Genomic DNA, 15,607 nt, shown 5'->3' with positions numbered 1-15,607 from the left:
GCTCCCACTGAAAGTGTGACAGGATCTTAGTAGAAATAAACAGGGAGCTTGGAAATATGCAGAAGATAAAAGTGCTAAAAAAGAAACATATATGTCCAAATGAGATGGAAGAAATTAATGATAATTCAAAGATACTGACATACTGAGTTCCTACTGGAAGTCAGTCCCTAGCAAGTAACAAAAATAACATGGAAAAAACTGAGAAGTAAGGCAGATTTCATAAAATAAAGTATTCATGAAGACCAGGGATGGGAATATATGGAAAGTCAGGTCACATGCAGATAAACTGAGCTGTGCAGTATACATCTAGGGGCCTGACATTGCAAAGTACCAAGCACTTCCTACATGGTGCACTGTGTGCTTTGTATCACAGATAGTCAGAAATTCAGTGGGGTTTAATTTTTCTCTTCTCTGCAAAATTTTTGTGATGAGAACAAGCAAACCAAAGACACTTACCTTCATGTCTTCCATAACAAATTTAGAGGTTTTAGTTACATTGGGTAAAATAAAATCTCTGCTCCCAAGCTGCTGCTACAATGCCTTTTGCTCTCATTGCATGGTAGGTGTGCAGGGCACATCTCGCACAGCACCTTGAGGACACCTCACTGCCTGGGGACCCATATTCAGTGCCCCATGGGGTGGACGGGTGGCCTGGTGTCACAAGGAGACAGTCACCAGAGGCCACACAGGACACAACACCTCTGTGGTGCCCTGTGGGAGCATTTTGAACATGAGAGTCATTTTGGTGGGAATCATTTCTTTCTCAGAAAAAAAGAAAAGTAGAAGATCCCTTGAAGACATCTAAGTTTTCTGCTTTTAGTTTCTTTTCTCTGAAAAATTATCTTCCTGCTCAATGACTTTCAATGTTTCTACCCCCAGGCCTGCTCAACTCATGTTAATTTCACAGAAAGTTGGTGGTGTTTAGTCCTTTACAGGACCTGGCCTCACAAAATCCCCCCAAAACAAAAAACCAAACCAAACCAAATGCACCACGTTGCCAAATTCCCATGAAAGAAAACAGTGATTCTGCTGGCAATTGCTTTTCATATATCCAACTTCATAAGGAAACTGTTGGTAGTAGTAAGGAAGACAGATGAAGATGGACAAGGCATGAGAAGAAGGACACCTAGAAGTACACTTCATTCATTTGGCAGCGCTGAGACAGGGGCTCTGGGTGCAGAAGAAATGTGGGTGCATTTTCCATGGGCAGGTTGGAGCAGTTGAGGATTTGACCTGCAAGAGGAGGTGGGAAGCACTAGGGATGGGCTCCACTCTGCAGCTGCAGTAAACCACATCAACAGGCCCAGAGGCCATGGTGAGAGGGGAAAGTGTACAGGGAGGGCTTAGAAAAACAGACTCAGAAAAATTATGAAAAGAGGTGAGGAATTGGCTGGCAAGCCAAGATGAAATGAGCTAAATACATCTAGCTTGGCAGAGCAGCAGCTGGAGCAGGACATGGTACCGGTGTGTGAGCATGTGGAGTAGCTCAGCATTGAGCAGGGAGAGGGACTGCTTTTGGTGGCAGATGCAGGGGAGAGCTGGGCACGAGGGTGACATGGCAGTGGGACAAAACAGAGCAATCTCAGGCTGATGATGGCAAAGAGCCTCCTGGCAGGAGCTGCCTGTGATATAGTCCCCTGTGGGAAGTAGGGAGTATGGGAGGCTGAAAAGATGCCTGGGCAAATCCTGGCCTGCCCTCAGGTGTTGTCTGTGAGGTGGGTGGGTGATGACAGAGGTTTTTCTTGGTGCCAACAGCCAGGCATAGCTGGGAAAGGCAGCTCTTGCCAGGAGAAACCCCACAACCTGCCCTGCTGCAGAAATCTCCAGCAGCAACACAAGGCATTTGCTGGGTTTTAGTATTCCGCTTCCTCTTTGGGAAGGATGGATGTTTCCTCTTTCTTCTTCAAACAGTTAGTAAATAATTAAAAGAGAGAGACAAAATATTCTCTAAAGATAACCTAGTCTTCTGTCTCCATGGCAACCTCCTTCCTAAGCCAGAAGCTTTTTGCTTGAGTCATATGGCAGAGGGTGAAAGCCCTTTTGTGGGGAGGCGAGAGCGGTGGCATGACCCCACTAGGAGGCAAAGGGGAGATATTGTGCAGAGTAAAAGGCCTGTCATGAACCTCAAAACATGAGAAAAACAAAGACATTTTTCCTTGCAAGCACCTTCCAGGGACAACCGAGAATAAGGTGGGAGAGCATCCATCCTAGGGGCTGTAAGACATCCCTTGAGGCCACCATCACCATCTTTTGACCCTTCTCCCCTCCCAACTATTCCAAGTGCAGGCCATACTTCTATTATGACTGGGGAAGCTTCTAGCCCTGCACTGATCTCTGACCTTTCTCCCATTCCTCAGCTGAAATGTTTCATGACCGCCAGGACAACTCGGAGTCCCACCTCCAAGTCCTCTTATGGCCACCTTCCAGGAAACACTCTGTGCATTAGGTTGTCTGGGGTTTGGATAGGTTTTAACTGTTTGGGTTTTTCTGGTAAGCCCTCCCTCTGGCTTCAAAGCAGCTCTGGGTTTGAGTCCAAGCCTTGTGCAGCCCAAGTTCATTGTTCAGCCATTTGGGGACTGACTGCCCTCCTTCCCTGAGGATGTGAAACCACATGTCTTGTCTCGCCTCTCTGCCCACAGGAGAGCAGGCAGGGGCAACTTACCCAGAGAACCACCACTGCAAAAAAAAAACCAAAAAACAAAAAAAAACCAAAAAACCCAAACATTTAAACACCCTTATTATTGCTTTAATAAATCTGGATCGGCACCCTTTCTGCAAGGACAGGAACCCAGGCTCTTCTGTCCTCTCCCCACAGGCCTGACCTCACTGCAGTCAGTATGCAGGCTTGCAACACAGCAAACACTCCTTCCAGCAAATTAATCAAGTCCACACAGTAATTATCCTTTTCCTGGCTGTTGGTCCCATTTGACATGCCCGCTGTTCACACCCCCTGTTCGTAAGATGCAGCAGCTGCTTAAAAATCAGGCAGGTTACAATAAAACCAGAACATCTGTTTTGTGCTGCCCACTCAGCAATGCTTCATATGCCAGCTGGGAGAGCTGGGAGGGGCTGAAGGTGCCCTCTTGATCTGATGGAAAAAAATGGGACAGGATTCCCCAATCCTTCTCTGAGCAGTGCACCAGCCTCCAAAACTCCGCACCTCTGTTGGGCTGCTATCCTCTCCCTGCTTCCCTTCTCACTCTGTCTTCTCTGACACTCCTTAGTGGAATTTCCCTGGGGTGATAGGTGACATCCGAAATTTGTTGTGCTCCCTGGGTGGCTGCCTTTCATACCCACCTGCAAACCTGGGAAGGGTATGAAACCTTGGAATTGCTGCAGGAGGACATCCAGGCTGATCCTGGCCAGGTAGGAAACACGTGCAGTCATACCGCTGGAAAGGCAAGGAGGGATGCAGCTTTCGAAGGCCTTACTGCAACCGCACTGGGAGAGGATCACGTCTGCCAGATCGAATCCTGAGGCAGATCACGGTTCAAGGAGTCAATCTGCCCTCGCCCTCCACACTGCAGCCCTCCCCACTCACGCTCCCCTGCAAGGAAGAAGCAAGGAGAGCTACAGTTCTCCTCCTCCCTCTCCCCCATCTCTCTAGCTGGTGAGCCAGTTAGCCTGGACACAACACACACAAACATCCTTACATATATGTGCACACACACACATACACACATGCACCAATATTCCCTGCTCTCCGTGTCCGCAGCTGGCACTGAGCAGGAATCTGGTCCCAGCTACACTGACGCAAATCAGGAAAACACCAGAGGGTGAAGGTGATGCTGGAGAGGAGGCGGAGCCACCACCGAGCTGAGGATGTTCTTGTAGGGTCTTCCTGCTGGGACTTGGAACAGAGTAAGCCCTCAGCCAGGGGACTGACTACATTTTCTGTTGTTGAAGCCCCCTTTACTTTTATTTGTCTTTTTTAAAATTCTGTTTTTGTCTTCTTTTAATATATATAGCTATAGATACAAAAATAACAGATAGTTTTCTCTAGAGATGATTTTTGCACCTTTGGGCTTCTAAAATAAAATACCACAATTAATGCAAACAAAAGGGGAACAAGTTCAGTTTCCTCTCCCCTTTAAACCTCCCTCTTCTGTTCCAGATTTCCCCACGTATCTTGTCAGTTTTTTCCCTTGGCAGTTTTCTTTCTTTGGAAAATTAAAAAAACAAACCCAACAAAACAACAACAAAATATGCCATGTAGCCCTTAACCCCTCCTCCCATGAGCATGCCCGCTGTGTTCACACATTCTCTTCAAAGCAAGGCTTTTCACCCTCAGACGTTTCCCCTGCTCCATGGCTGTTTGCTTTTCCCTGCTGCCGGGGCCAGATTTTCACCTGCTAGAAATCAGCGTGAATCCACCTCAAGCCAGAGCTCTGCTGCTTTATACCAACAGAAGCACACAATCACGTTTTGCCAATTTATGCTTGACCTGAAGATCTGGCCCACAATTTTTAATGTTTGAAATGGAAGCATGGACAATATGGAAGTTCCCAGAAACAGGCAAGGCAAACCCCAGACGCTTTTCCCTTGCTGCTCACCCTGTTCGCCTTCCCTTTGCCCCCACCCTCCTTGTTTGGTGTAGCAACTCCTTCAGCCCGTGTTTGCTTGTTCCTCCTTAGCACTTTCTGAAATTCATAATCTCTCGGTAAAAAAAATAAATAAATCGATCTCTCTATATATGTATATGTATATAACTAAACAGCTGCCACGCAGCAGTCACCTGGCTGGAGGGTCCTGTCCCCCACAGCCCCATGGCCTTTTCTTGTCACTATAGTCTCTGCGGTGATGGTCCAAGTCTTGCCCTCAGGCAGGACTGTTCCCGTATTGCTTGCATTCTCCCACGCCTCTGAGGTACGGTACCAGAGTATTTATTCTATATATATATATTTATGTATATATATATATTTATAAATTTTTGTTTGCCTGGTTCTTTTTCTTGCAAATCCTTTGGAAATGCTGCTGGGGAGATGCTAGTGAAACATGGTCCCCATGCCGGCAGCTGAAGGCTCCCTCCCTGTACCCCAGGGACCCTCATCTGTTCCTCTTGCTGACTCCATCACCCAGCTCCAGCTCAGATGGGAGCGGGGAGCTGTGGTCCCCTGTCCCCAGTCTGCCAGGGCCGTCCGGCTCCTCTCCTTCCCCAGGCGAGGGGGTGTCCTTGCAGAAGTCCGTCACCCAGGAGGGCATTGAGAGGAAGCCCCGGGGGTCAACGGTGTAGAAGGGCTTGGCGTGGTGAGCAGCAGGGCGGCGGGGCAAGGGGCTGGCGTGGAGGCTGCTGGTGCTGCTGCACTTCTTCACCAGCATCAGCCCTGGAGGTGGGGGCGAGAAGAGGGAGGTCAGCGAGAGGCTGCTGAGGGTCTCCGAGGGCTCACTGTTGTTGCCACCCCCGCGCAGGCTGCTGCCCGCCCCCTCCTCGTCCGAGGGGTCCATGGAGTCATGGTGGGTACAGCCAGGGCTGGTGCTCCCACCGCTGCTGTGGCTACGCTGGTGCCGACGGATGCTTCGCAGGCTGAAGAGCCCCCGTCCCCGCAGGCTCCGGCGGCGGGAGGCAGGGGAGAGGGGGGCTGCCAGGGGTCTTTGGCTGCCGGCAGCTGGTACAGGACACAGAGCCACTGGGAGGTCCAGGGTGCACTGGGGAGAGTCGCTGAGATTGAGGCTGTCCTCCAGTGTGGTCTGCAGGCTGCCCGCTGAGCTGCTGCTCCGGCTGTCCAGCGAGGTGTCGCTCTCAGGGGCCTGGGAAGCAGAGGTGTGAGAATAAACCACAACTAGCCACAATGACAGAAAAATGGGGGAAACTCCTATTTACCTCTCTCCTCTGCTGGGGAGGGCAGCTATAAACCACCTGAACAATGTTACAAAGCACCAGCTGTTTTTGTCCAAGGAAATCCCTTCTGGAAGAGGACAGGTTTTAATATTTTCAGCTCTGATTTCATTCTGCTCCAGGATGAATCTTCCCCTCCCATGTGAAAAGCTCCACCAAAGAGAAAGGGTGCTGGGTCTGTGAGCCCTGCAGCCCCTGCTGCCACGGTGTCCCTGCCCACTGGCAGTCCATAAGGCAGCAGAGCTGAGATTCCCTGTGGATTCCTGCTCTTGGCTTCTCTGTGAACCTGCCCCACTGGCTGCAGACACATCAAAACCATCAGCTGGCTGGAAATCAGGGGACTTCTTTACATAGACCTCCCCTCCATTAAAAAATTTGCAATGTATGAGGAGAGAAAAGAGGTATCATAGTTCTTTTGACCAGCGCTAGTGGCAATGACAGTATTTAGGGCAGAAAGGTAGGGTCCCCTTCCAGCAGGAAGGGGAAACAGCCTTAATTTCCTTGTATCAGTGCTCAGTTAGTTAAGCTGCATTTCAGTTGTTCCTAGGAAATTGGTCTGCACTATGAGACCAGCACTGGGAATAATGGATATAGGACTGGAAGTGGTCTCCTGAACCATAGCTATTCAATACAGCCTGCATCACAGAATCAGAAGTTTACCAATTTCTCCTTTAGAACGGGTCAGTACTTTTGCCCCAGCGGTATGCCAACTTCAGAGCTCTTTCTCTTCATGTCTAAACTTATACCAGAAGTTTCAACACCGCAACAACTCAGTAGCCTCCAGCTCAAGGCTAAATTTATCCCTGGTGAATTTATACACATTTGTATTGTGCCAACAGTGCCTGTCACATAGAGCTGGATAACATATGATTTTATTTTTATGTTTTAGTTTGTCTGGAATAGGGTGTCCCTGTACTCCTCAAACAGGAATTTTTCATGGAGTATCTTCCAAGAACAATAATAGGGATCTTTACTGGACTTTCATCTCTGCCTCCTCTGCTCTTCAGAGACACTTGATTTTCCCTCAACACTTTTAGTCTTCTTTCATTAGAGAGAAATAGCTGCCTTTTCAGAGAGATAGTGCCTTTTGGGGACAGAAGAGCTAAGTGGGAAGGGGAAAACAGTGAGCTCAGGGACAGTGTGTGTGAATGTGGCACGAAGGGCTGTGGAGTAGGCAGGTGGGGAGAAGCCTGTTCCAATCAAATCAGGTGTGTGATCCAGAGACACAGCACTAAGAGGCACCAAGATGGCCATGTGGCTGCCATCTCCCTGGTTTACACTGTGGGTGCTGTGCATACAGGTGTCTGCAGCTCACTCTGAAGGGGACACAGGAGCAAGTTAAAAGGTGATGTGATTTTGTATTCATGTGGGGCTAGCTGCAGCTGTCAAACTATTTTTTGATCCAAAGCAGAATAATATATGATTTCAGGGGCTGAGCGCTATAAAACAACCCTTTGCTGTACAACCCTTTCTCCTTCCAAACCTTCCTGCACTCTGCAGTCCACTGTGCTCCTCCAACAGGTTAAATCCAGGTCACCAGACACTGACCACAGCTGCCTCTTTCTTTGCTCTGCCTTCCTCCCCATTCATCCCCCCCTGTTTGGGTGCCATGCGAATATCAACCTTTCCTAGCAGAGGGAAATGGTGGTTCTCACCTGATGAAGAAGTGAACAGTTCACACTCGGAGATCTTAATGATGCCCATGAGCCTTGCAGAGAGATCTTAGGAAGGTTGTGGGGACATGAGACTTTCTCACCCCCTGTCTGGGTGGCAGAGATGGCTGGGTGGAAAAATTCTGCTGGTACAGGTAAGAGAGGGCAAGATGCACCTGGAGAGAAGGAGCTGGGAGGGGCTGACAAAGCATCAAAAGAAATGGGGAGGAAAACAGAAAGAAAAAAAAAAGTTGAAGAGTCCTCTGATTTGATTTGGTGCCTTTGCTGCTGTTACACCAAGGGTCCTGCAAGACCAGTGTAACACACACTCCTGGCCAAGAAGACTCGGTCTAGTGTTCACACCATGGGTCCCACTTTCTACGCAAGGACCAAAACCTGCACCAGACCTGGAAGATCTAACATGTCTCAGAGCCATAAAGCAACAGCCCAGGTTGCCTCTCCTGTTGCTGCTCTCACAGAGACATGCTGAGCCATAAGGCCTTGATTTGACTGTGTATCACTGCCAGAGGACTTTCATCCCAGATCCTGCAAGGCACAGGATGATGGGAGATAAATAAAGTGGCAGTCTGGGAAACCTGGGAACCACAGGAGGCCAGAGCGTGCTCAAGAGTAGAACTGGAGCACTTCCACCAAAGGAAGACATATGTGTTCCCTGAACCTGTACCTGAGGAGCCTGGTCTCAGAGGGCAGCAATGTTTTACCATGCCAAGTAAGCACAGTTCATCCAGCTGGCATATCGGGGAGGCTGTCCCCACTCTTCTCTAATCATGCATGGGTGCGCTACTGTGAATGGGAATCATCTTTTTCACAATATTCACATAAGCAAGTCTGAGGGAGGATATAAGATCTAGCGGCAAAAGAAGGAACTGTTCCTCACCCCATTCCTGAGCACTGGCAAACTGAAAGTTAATTCTTGGTTAGCATAACCCCATGTCAGATTAACTCCATTCCTGGAAGGTGGGAGGCAGGAGAAAGGCAGATGAGCTGAACCAACCCACACTTTCAACAGACCTGGCAAATGATGGGAGATGTGCTCACCTTTGGTACTTTCATGCTTTAACCAAGACTGGACTGAGTTGAAAGGAGTTTTCTCCATTTCACACAGGTAACTCTCTGGGTTTGTAGAGCCATCTTCATTGGATATTGGGAGCAGACATTCCCCCAGTTCTCCTGCTTCATTGGAATCAGGGCTGTCCTGGCCACCCTGCTGGAAAAAATAAGTGAGGACAGAGTCTGGTGAAATTTAATGGCAGATCACAGAGCAGACTCGTCAAAGCCTCAAGAAGGGCTGATTCTGAAGATACCCTCAAGCTAGCTAAGAGATACTCAGGCTTCCAGCCCAAATCCCCTAAATTTAGGCTCATTCAGGGAAAGTTACTGACAGTAGTGAAGGGAACTTTCAAAAACATACATCCCTTTTTTCCTCCTGAAATCCTTCTTCATGATGTGTCTGTATGGAGAAGCTCTTGAAAAGTGACCAGAATTTTTATTCCTCAGCAGCGACACTTGGATGAATACACAGCACTTCACATGAGCAGGGGCAGAAGTACAGCACATGGTGCACCATGCCTATGACCACCTTGGTCTGGGGCGCTAACCTTGATCTCCTTAGGACTCAGCTGAGAAGTGTTGGGATTATCTGACTCATCTCCTAGAAGGATGGAAGAGGACTTGTCTGAGTTCAGGGATAATGCTTCCATTTCAGCCAGCTGGACCTGCAGGAAGGGAAAGGAGCTGTCACAGGTCATGCCTGGCATTCATATTTCAAGCAGTCACACTGTTTATGGTGGACAAGTGAGAGCCTGTAGACCCAAGATCAGTTTTAGGTTATATTCCTCCGATACATCAGGTACTGCCTAACCCAGACCTGGGCTGGGCAGGAGAATCCACTTTTTAAGAAAGGTTGAACATATGATATGCAAGCAGCCCACCAGCAGTCCATGCTCCTCTAGTGCTAGAATTGGAGGAAGGAGTCCTGAATCTGTCCCAGTGATATGGCTGGCACAAGGCCCTGCAAGTAAAGCCAGGTGGGGAGAGGGCTCCCTCAGGCCGGTGACAAGGCAGTCAGCTCTGCTGAGAGATAAGGAGCGGACCCATATCTCTGAAGACGCCATGGGCAGCCCTGCTTAAACGTCAAGGTGCTTTCATTCCAGGGGTAGTCATGCCTCTTGCAGTCCATGCCAGTATCATGCTTTTCATATTCTCTTACCTTCATCACTGAAAACCTGTTTCCCTCCAGCTTCCCTGTGTCTTCCCTCTCCCCTCGCCTCTAACCTACCCAAGACCACAGCTGACACCGTCTCCCATCCTGCTTTCCAGCCCTAAACTCATCCCCCCCACCCACACATACTTGTTATTTCTTGCTTTCTGAAACCAAGTCTGACCACTGCATCTTTCTCATCCTTGAGCCTCAGCTCCACTCCAATCCCATGCTTGACCTTGCTTCATGTTTTGCCTGTTTCATACCACATGTGACCCTCTCCCATCCTCTTTCCTCTAAGCTTTCGGTTACCCTCTGCCTGACATCTCTTTCCCACAATGCCTGAAAAGCATCTCCTTTTTCTAGTAGCCTAAGTAGCTGCTCTGTCCCTCTTGTGCTTGGATTTCTGTCACTGGTCTCTAGAGTCCCATTGGTTCCCACCACCAGCACCTGACTCTTGAGAGCTATATTCTGGGTTGTCTCAGTCAGGACAGCTTGCTTTTTGGCCATTTATCTTGTCCTCCCCTGTGTTTGTGTTTACAGGAGGTGTGTATAGCTTTTGTGCCATAAGAGCAGATGGAACATTTGGAGAAATGACTCCTTCGAGCTGGGAGTTTAGTGGCTTGTGCCAATGCCAGAAACTAGAAGAGGTCTCCATCTAAGGGTTAATGTACTTTGAATAAACAGGACAGAAAATCAGGGCTGGATTTAAATAAAGGGCGCAGCTGACATCCTTATTTGGGAGATCATTCTGACACAGGAACATGGTGCCATTTAACCATGAAGAGAGCCCAAAACCAATAACTGCTGCTCAGAGCGCAGACACACCAGAGAACTCACAATGAAGTTATGTCAAGCATGCTACACAGCCACCAGTCAGCAACTACTTGTGTAGAGAAACAGTCTTCATTCAGTCCCACTTAATGTGCGTACTCATCTGTTACTCGCCTAAGTGCTTGTTACACCAGAACAGCCTTACAGCTGTGCTTGTAGAGACGCGAGCATGAAATATGATAACATCTGTGACTACCTTCTCCATCCATAAAAAAGGGTTTCAACAAAAGCCAGAGTAGTCTGTTCTTCACGGAACCACTTGCTCACAAATTCTGGCCACCCTGGGATCTACACAAGAACCATAATCACCAAAGTCACGAATAGATAAACTGCATGTGTGGAAACATTGTTCACCGCTGCCCACTAGCAAACTCCTGCCACTGGTTAAGCACACTATCAGCCACCAATACACAGATGTCTAACCATCAACCAGCCCAAGAGTGAAAGGATAGTGATGAGAAGAAAAGAGGTTAGTGGTATGAAAAAAAGATGTTTTGTTCTTATAGCTTCCATTACTGCAGAATATTTAAAAATCCTCTTACTAAAGATGAAGAACAAAAAAAAAGTTAAAAATGGCAGTGGAGGGAGAAAGGGCTGTTTACTATGAACACAATCCATTAAAACTGCCAGGGACATCAACCTGAGACACTGAACCACGCACACATATCCCTTAGACTATAACTAGTTGCAGATATAACTTATCTCTTAGAACATGGCCATGATTACAAAAATCCTTAATTGTACAAATAATTTGTTTGAAAATAAGATGCCAGCAGCTTAACTCCGAAAGATGCTGAGCACTTTACTCAATGCAACAAAAGGCTTAGCAAATATTAATAACTTCGAGCATATGTTTAAGTGTTGTGTCAATTCACTGTGCTCAGCATCTTGATGGATTAAACTACAAACAAAATGGGAGTGAACGTTTTTGACCAATATGAGATTTTTTTGTCATAAGGGCAGAGTTAAGGGTGATTCAGTGGGCAGCAAGCACACTATTTTGTTGAAACACACACATATTGAATAGGACTAGGTAGAAACTCTTTTGCCTGTATAACTTGCTGTCAATTAATTCTGAGATAGTACAATTCTCTCTGCACGTACAATGCACATGCGGGTATGTCAATGTACCAGAGTACACTTTAATTTATTAATGATTATGTGCTTTGCTAGTGTTAGTGCTGGGATAATCCTAGCTGTGACTCCATATAGTGAGTTCCTGTTGGAATTTCCTCAATGTTTTTTTATACTATAAAATATGAAGAGGAGGTTATGTTCAACCATGACTTAAACTCCTGAGCTGTAGTTTTGATTCACATGATCAGAAATAAAATACCTACATTTTATTACTGAAGTTATTCCTGCAGATACAGATAATTTCTTTTCAATTCTACATTTTAGCTGTATTGAAATATCAATTTGGAAAAATAATTTATGGCTCTATAACAGCCATTAGAAAATACGATCTAAGAATAATTCTTTCATTGTGATTATTCTGTTAAACTCTTTGCTGTGGGTTGCACTTCAAGATTTTGCTGTCTAGCTTCCTTGCCAGGAAGGTAAGAAAATCTGATGTTGTCTTCATTCCGAGGCGGGATACTGAAGACTATCTGGAGGGTTTTCAAATGCAGCAAACTAGTTGCAAATGCCTTAATTTCAGGGTAATCATTCTGGAATGACTTAGAAGACCTGATTTTCTGAGAAGGCTGAGCACCGACTGCTGAATATAAGGACTTAAGTAAAGCAGTGGAAATCACAGTTAATTGAAAACTAGTTATTTAGCTGCATTAATGTAGCATCCATTTGTGAAGTGCTGCAGTACTGATAAACTACAGCAATGTTCGTATTTTGATACTTTCAAAGGGAAGCTATGGGGACCAGCAGAGAGCTGAAAGGCCGGAAAAAATTAGAGCTTCAGAACTAGGCATATGAAACCAAACATAATATTGATTTCTTCAAACATGGATAGACTAATCTGCCATTTACAGCTCTCTTCCCAAGTTTCCTTGTTTCTTTATAAGCAATAGCAACATAGCAAGTTAGTTATGAGGAAGGAGATGGTGAAGATTGCCACTGATGTCCTAATGTACTGACAGATGAGCCAAGCTACTGTCGCAAGTCTGACCACAATCACAGCACTTAAATACAATAAAATGATTTCAGAAACAAAATTAATTCTGCTACTTACTTAGCTTCTCCCAAGCTACTTTGCTCCTGAAGTTTCACAACATTAAAAGACTGACTGCTCAGGAAGTAGTTTTCCAAAGCATGTACTAGCTTTAGGAGCACAAGTATCAGCCATTTGGTGTCCTGATCTTAGCCACAACCCATTTGTCAGCTAACAGGTTCTACATCAGAAAAAAGAGACTCTCAAACTTTCTCAGTGGGCCCATTTTTATTTAGTTTTTGCTCAAACTAATTAGCCGTTTTTTACCACAAACCAATCCTTGCTCACAGACGGTGACTCTATTCAACAAGGCATTTAAGCATGTGCTTAATTCATCAACCTCAATGGGGAATAAGCAAGCACATGCTTAAAATGAAGACAAAACACATGCTTAAATCTCCCACTGAATTGTCCCTGAGTGCTGTCATTGGGGTGAGATCCTTTGAGTCCTCTGCACAACATGAGCTTGAGCCTCTGCTTTTCTTGCAGAACTGAACACAACAAAAGATGCCAGGACGCCTTCATAGTAATTTCTCTACAGCTCATCCAGTCTCTCCTGACCTGTGTCCTGGCACCTTTCCATCACCTCAAACATCCCCCCATGGCTAAGGAGGGCAGGCCTGTACTAGAGGCAGTATCAGCAATGCATGACGGATGACAAACACAGGTAAACAAGCTCTCTGTCTACACAATCTACAGCCAGGAGTACACATCGGATGACCTGCAGGCATGTGGGTGTGCAGGTCTTTGGGGGGACAGTCCCCTCACGCATCCTCGTACGCAGGTTACCTCTTGCTTGTCATGGTTACACTTCTCGCACATGGCCGGCGAGGAGTAATGATGGAAGACGGAGCCCGATAGGTTATCGATGATCATTAACTCCCCGTCGAAGGAGTCCTTAATAATTAAAGAGACACTGTCCAGCCATAAGTTCTCCTAGGGGACAAGAAAGGGGGGAGGATGGGAGAGATCATTTTAAGAATGCCGAGTTTTTTGCTTCAAAGTTTCATGTGAATTTGGGGCTGGGTTCTCCACCCTGACTCATCTGGAGCAGCACCTTGTTCTGCAGGTACCTGCACAGGGTCACTGGGGGAGCATTTGCTCCTTACGGTGTGTAAATGTGCCAGAGTTCAATGCTAAAAAAAGAAAAGGAGGAGGGACTGCTTCACTCACTGACAGTGCACCACTGCACTGCTTATGCCTCCCTTCCAGCTCTGCTGGAATGCCTCACTCTTGATCTGCCATTTCCCCTGCTCTGTTCTTCTGAGCTCCACTCTCAAATTTGCTCCTAACACACCTTTGGCTGATCTGCTCCATCCCTCCTCTGCTGGCCCTCAGGTTCCTACACCACGATGACAATGGACAGGACTCACTGCTATCACAGCCTTGCCCCCACATGATGCTACCAACTCAAAAGCCTACCACTGAAAGCAAACCTCTCACCCTGAGGTGGCAAAGTATATCTGCTACAGCTAAGCCCTCTGTCATCTAGGCTGCCCAGCTTCTCCCCATAGCTACTTGCTGCAGTCTGGTTGGTAAGCTCAAAGTTGTACTCACCTGTGCTGGAGAGTAACATCTCATGCACAGATGTCCTTCAGGATCTGTTCTCCCACTGCCTCCTCCTGTTCCTGCTCCTTTCCCCTGTCCTGAATTCGGGGAGCCTGACTTGCGGGAGCACAGCCCATGTGCAATTTCAAGCTCAATCTCAGCATCCATCTCTGCATCCTCCTGGGCCTCCTTGTTGCTGTCGTCGAGATGTTTCATGAGCACAGCTACCACCACGTTGATGAGGACAAACTGGGCTGTGAGTACAAAGCTGACAAAGTACAGTGGGGAGATGAACTGCAGGTTGCTGAGGCAGCTCCGGTCATCGTGGCTGCAGTCGCGCAAGGTATCCTTGAGGGAAAGTTGGGTTTGAGAGGGAATGATGGAAGGAAGGAAGGAAGGAAGGACTAAAGTAAGAACACAAGCTTGGCTGCTCTTTCTATCAAAAACACTGATGCCAATGGAAAGAACAGGGCAAATGTTTCTACCACCCCACACCCTCTGGGATCATGAAGCCCTCAAAGAATCAAGGACACTATCTGATCATGTGCTCTCTTCTTCAGAGCAAATACATCCAAAGATGTACAGAGCAAACTACTTCCAGACCATTGTATGTTGCTGCTACTGTAGCCACACACATGTGAGCAAGAACAAAACTGAGCAGTCTGGTACTGCCTTTTCCCATCCAGACTCAAAAGCACTGTATATGTTCAAAGAACTTGCCTCTCTCCCTGTCCTTTGAAGGAAGGAAATATTTGTTTTTGATTGCTCTGGTAGCTCTGCAGATAGATGCCATGTCCAATGCACCTACATTCAGCTTTGATAACAGGCCTTATGACAATGGATATTCCCTCTTAGCCTGGACAATCTTCTTGTTCTTCCCAAGGACAATTTGCACTTTTCTCAGCCAGATGTCTGTAGGACTAGATGAGCCCAAGGTCTAAGTTACTGTGGTGGGGAAGAAGATTCTGGCCCAAGCAGAGACCTTATCTAGCAACTCAGCTCCTTTGTTCCTTCCCTTTTCTAGCCCAAGCACTGCTGAACAGAGCACACATCAGAATTCCTCCTTCTCCACAATAAGGACATCCATGTCACTGAGGCCCAGTTACCTTCATGATCCCATTCCAGTTGTCGCCCGTGGACACCTGGAAAAGTGTGAGGAAGGCCATCCCGAAGTTCTCAAAGGTGGCGTGGCGGCTCATACCCTCGCAGGGGTTCTCGTCATTGCATACTGAAAGGAAGGGGATCGCAGCTATCAGCAGAGGACACACTGCCAGCCCCGAGATCAACAGCAGGAAGTAGGGAAGGGGACGTCAGGCTTCTCACAGCCTGGAGACCTCAGGTAACAGCCT

At 47.2% G+C, this 15,607-nt stretch overlaps 1 protein-coding gene across 2 annotated transcripts in view; it reads right to left on the bottom strand.

Annotated features, from left to right (window-relative positions):
* Positions 1 to 2,195: 2,195 nt before the first annotated feature.
* The window catches only part of CACNA1I (calcium voltage-gated channel subunit alpha1 I), an 89,982-nt gene continuing 76,570 nt past the window's right edge, over positions 2,196 to 15,607 (bottom strand). The window contains exons 29-35 of one of the 2 annotated variants that reach the window (XM_075077672.1): positions 15,365 to 15,486; positions 14,268 to 14,606; positions 13,500 to 13,646; positions 9,108 to 9,224; positions 8,548 to 8,716; positions 7,492 to 7,688; positions 2,196 to 5,748 (exon numbers count right to left, since the gene is read on the bottom strand). In XM_075077672.1, coding sequence (XP_074933773.1) covers positions 5,047 to 5,748; positions 7,492 to 7,688; positions 8,548 to 8,716; positions 9,108 to 9,224; positions 13,500 to 13,646; positions 14,268 to 14,606; positions 15,365 to 15,486 — 1,793 coding nt within the window. In that variant the 3' untranslated portion in view covers positions 2,196 to 5,046. The remainder of the gene's footprint in view (positions 5,749 to 7,491; positions 7,689 to 8,547; positions 8,717 to 9,107; positions 9,225 to 13,499; positions 13,647 to 14,267; positions 14,607 to 15,364; positions 15,487 to 15,607) is intronic. The other variant, XM_075077677.1, reaches the window with a different exon arrangement.

This window comes from Phalacrocorax aristotelis, chromosome 1 (genome assembly GCF_949628215.1).
Source record: "Phalacrocorax aristotelis chromosome 1, bGulAri2.1, whole genome shotgun sequence".
Classification (NCBI taxonomy): Eukaryota; Metazoa; Chordata; class Aves; order Suliformes; family Phalacrocoracidae; genus Phalacrocorax; species Phalacrocorax aristotelis.
Note: the sequence above shows the minus strand (reverse complement) of the source record. Positions and strands in the feature narration are given on the sequence as shown.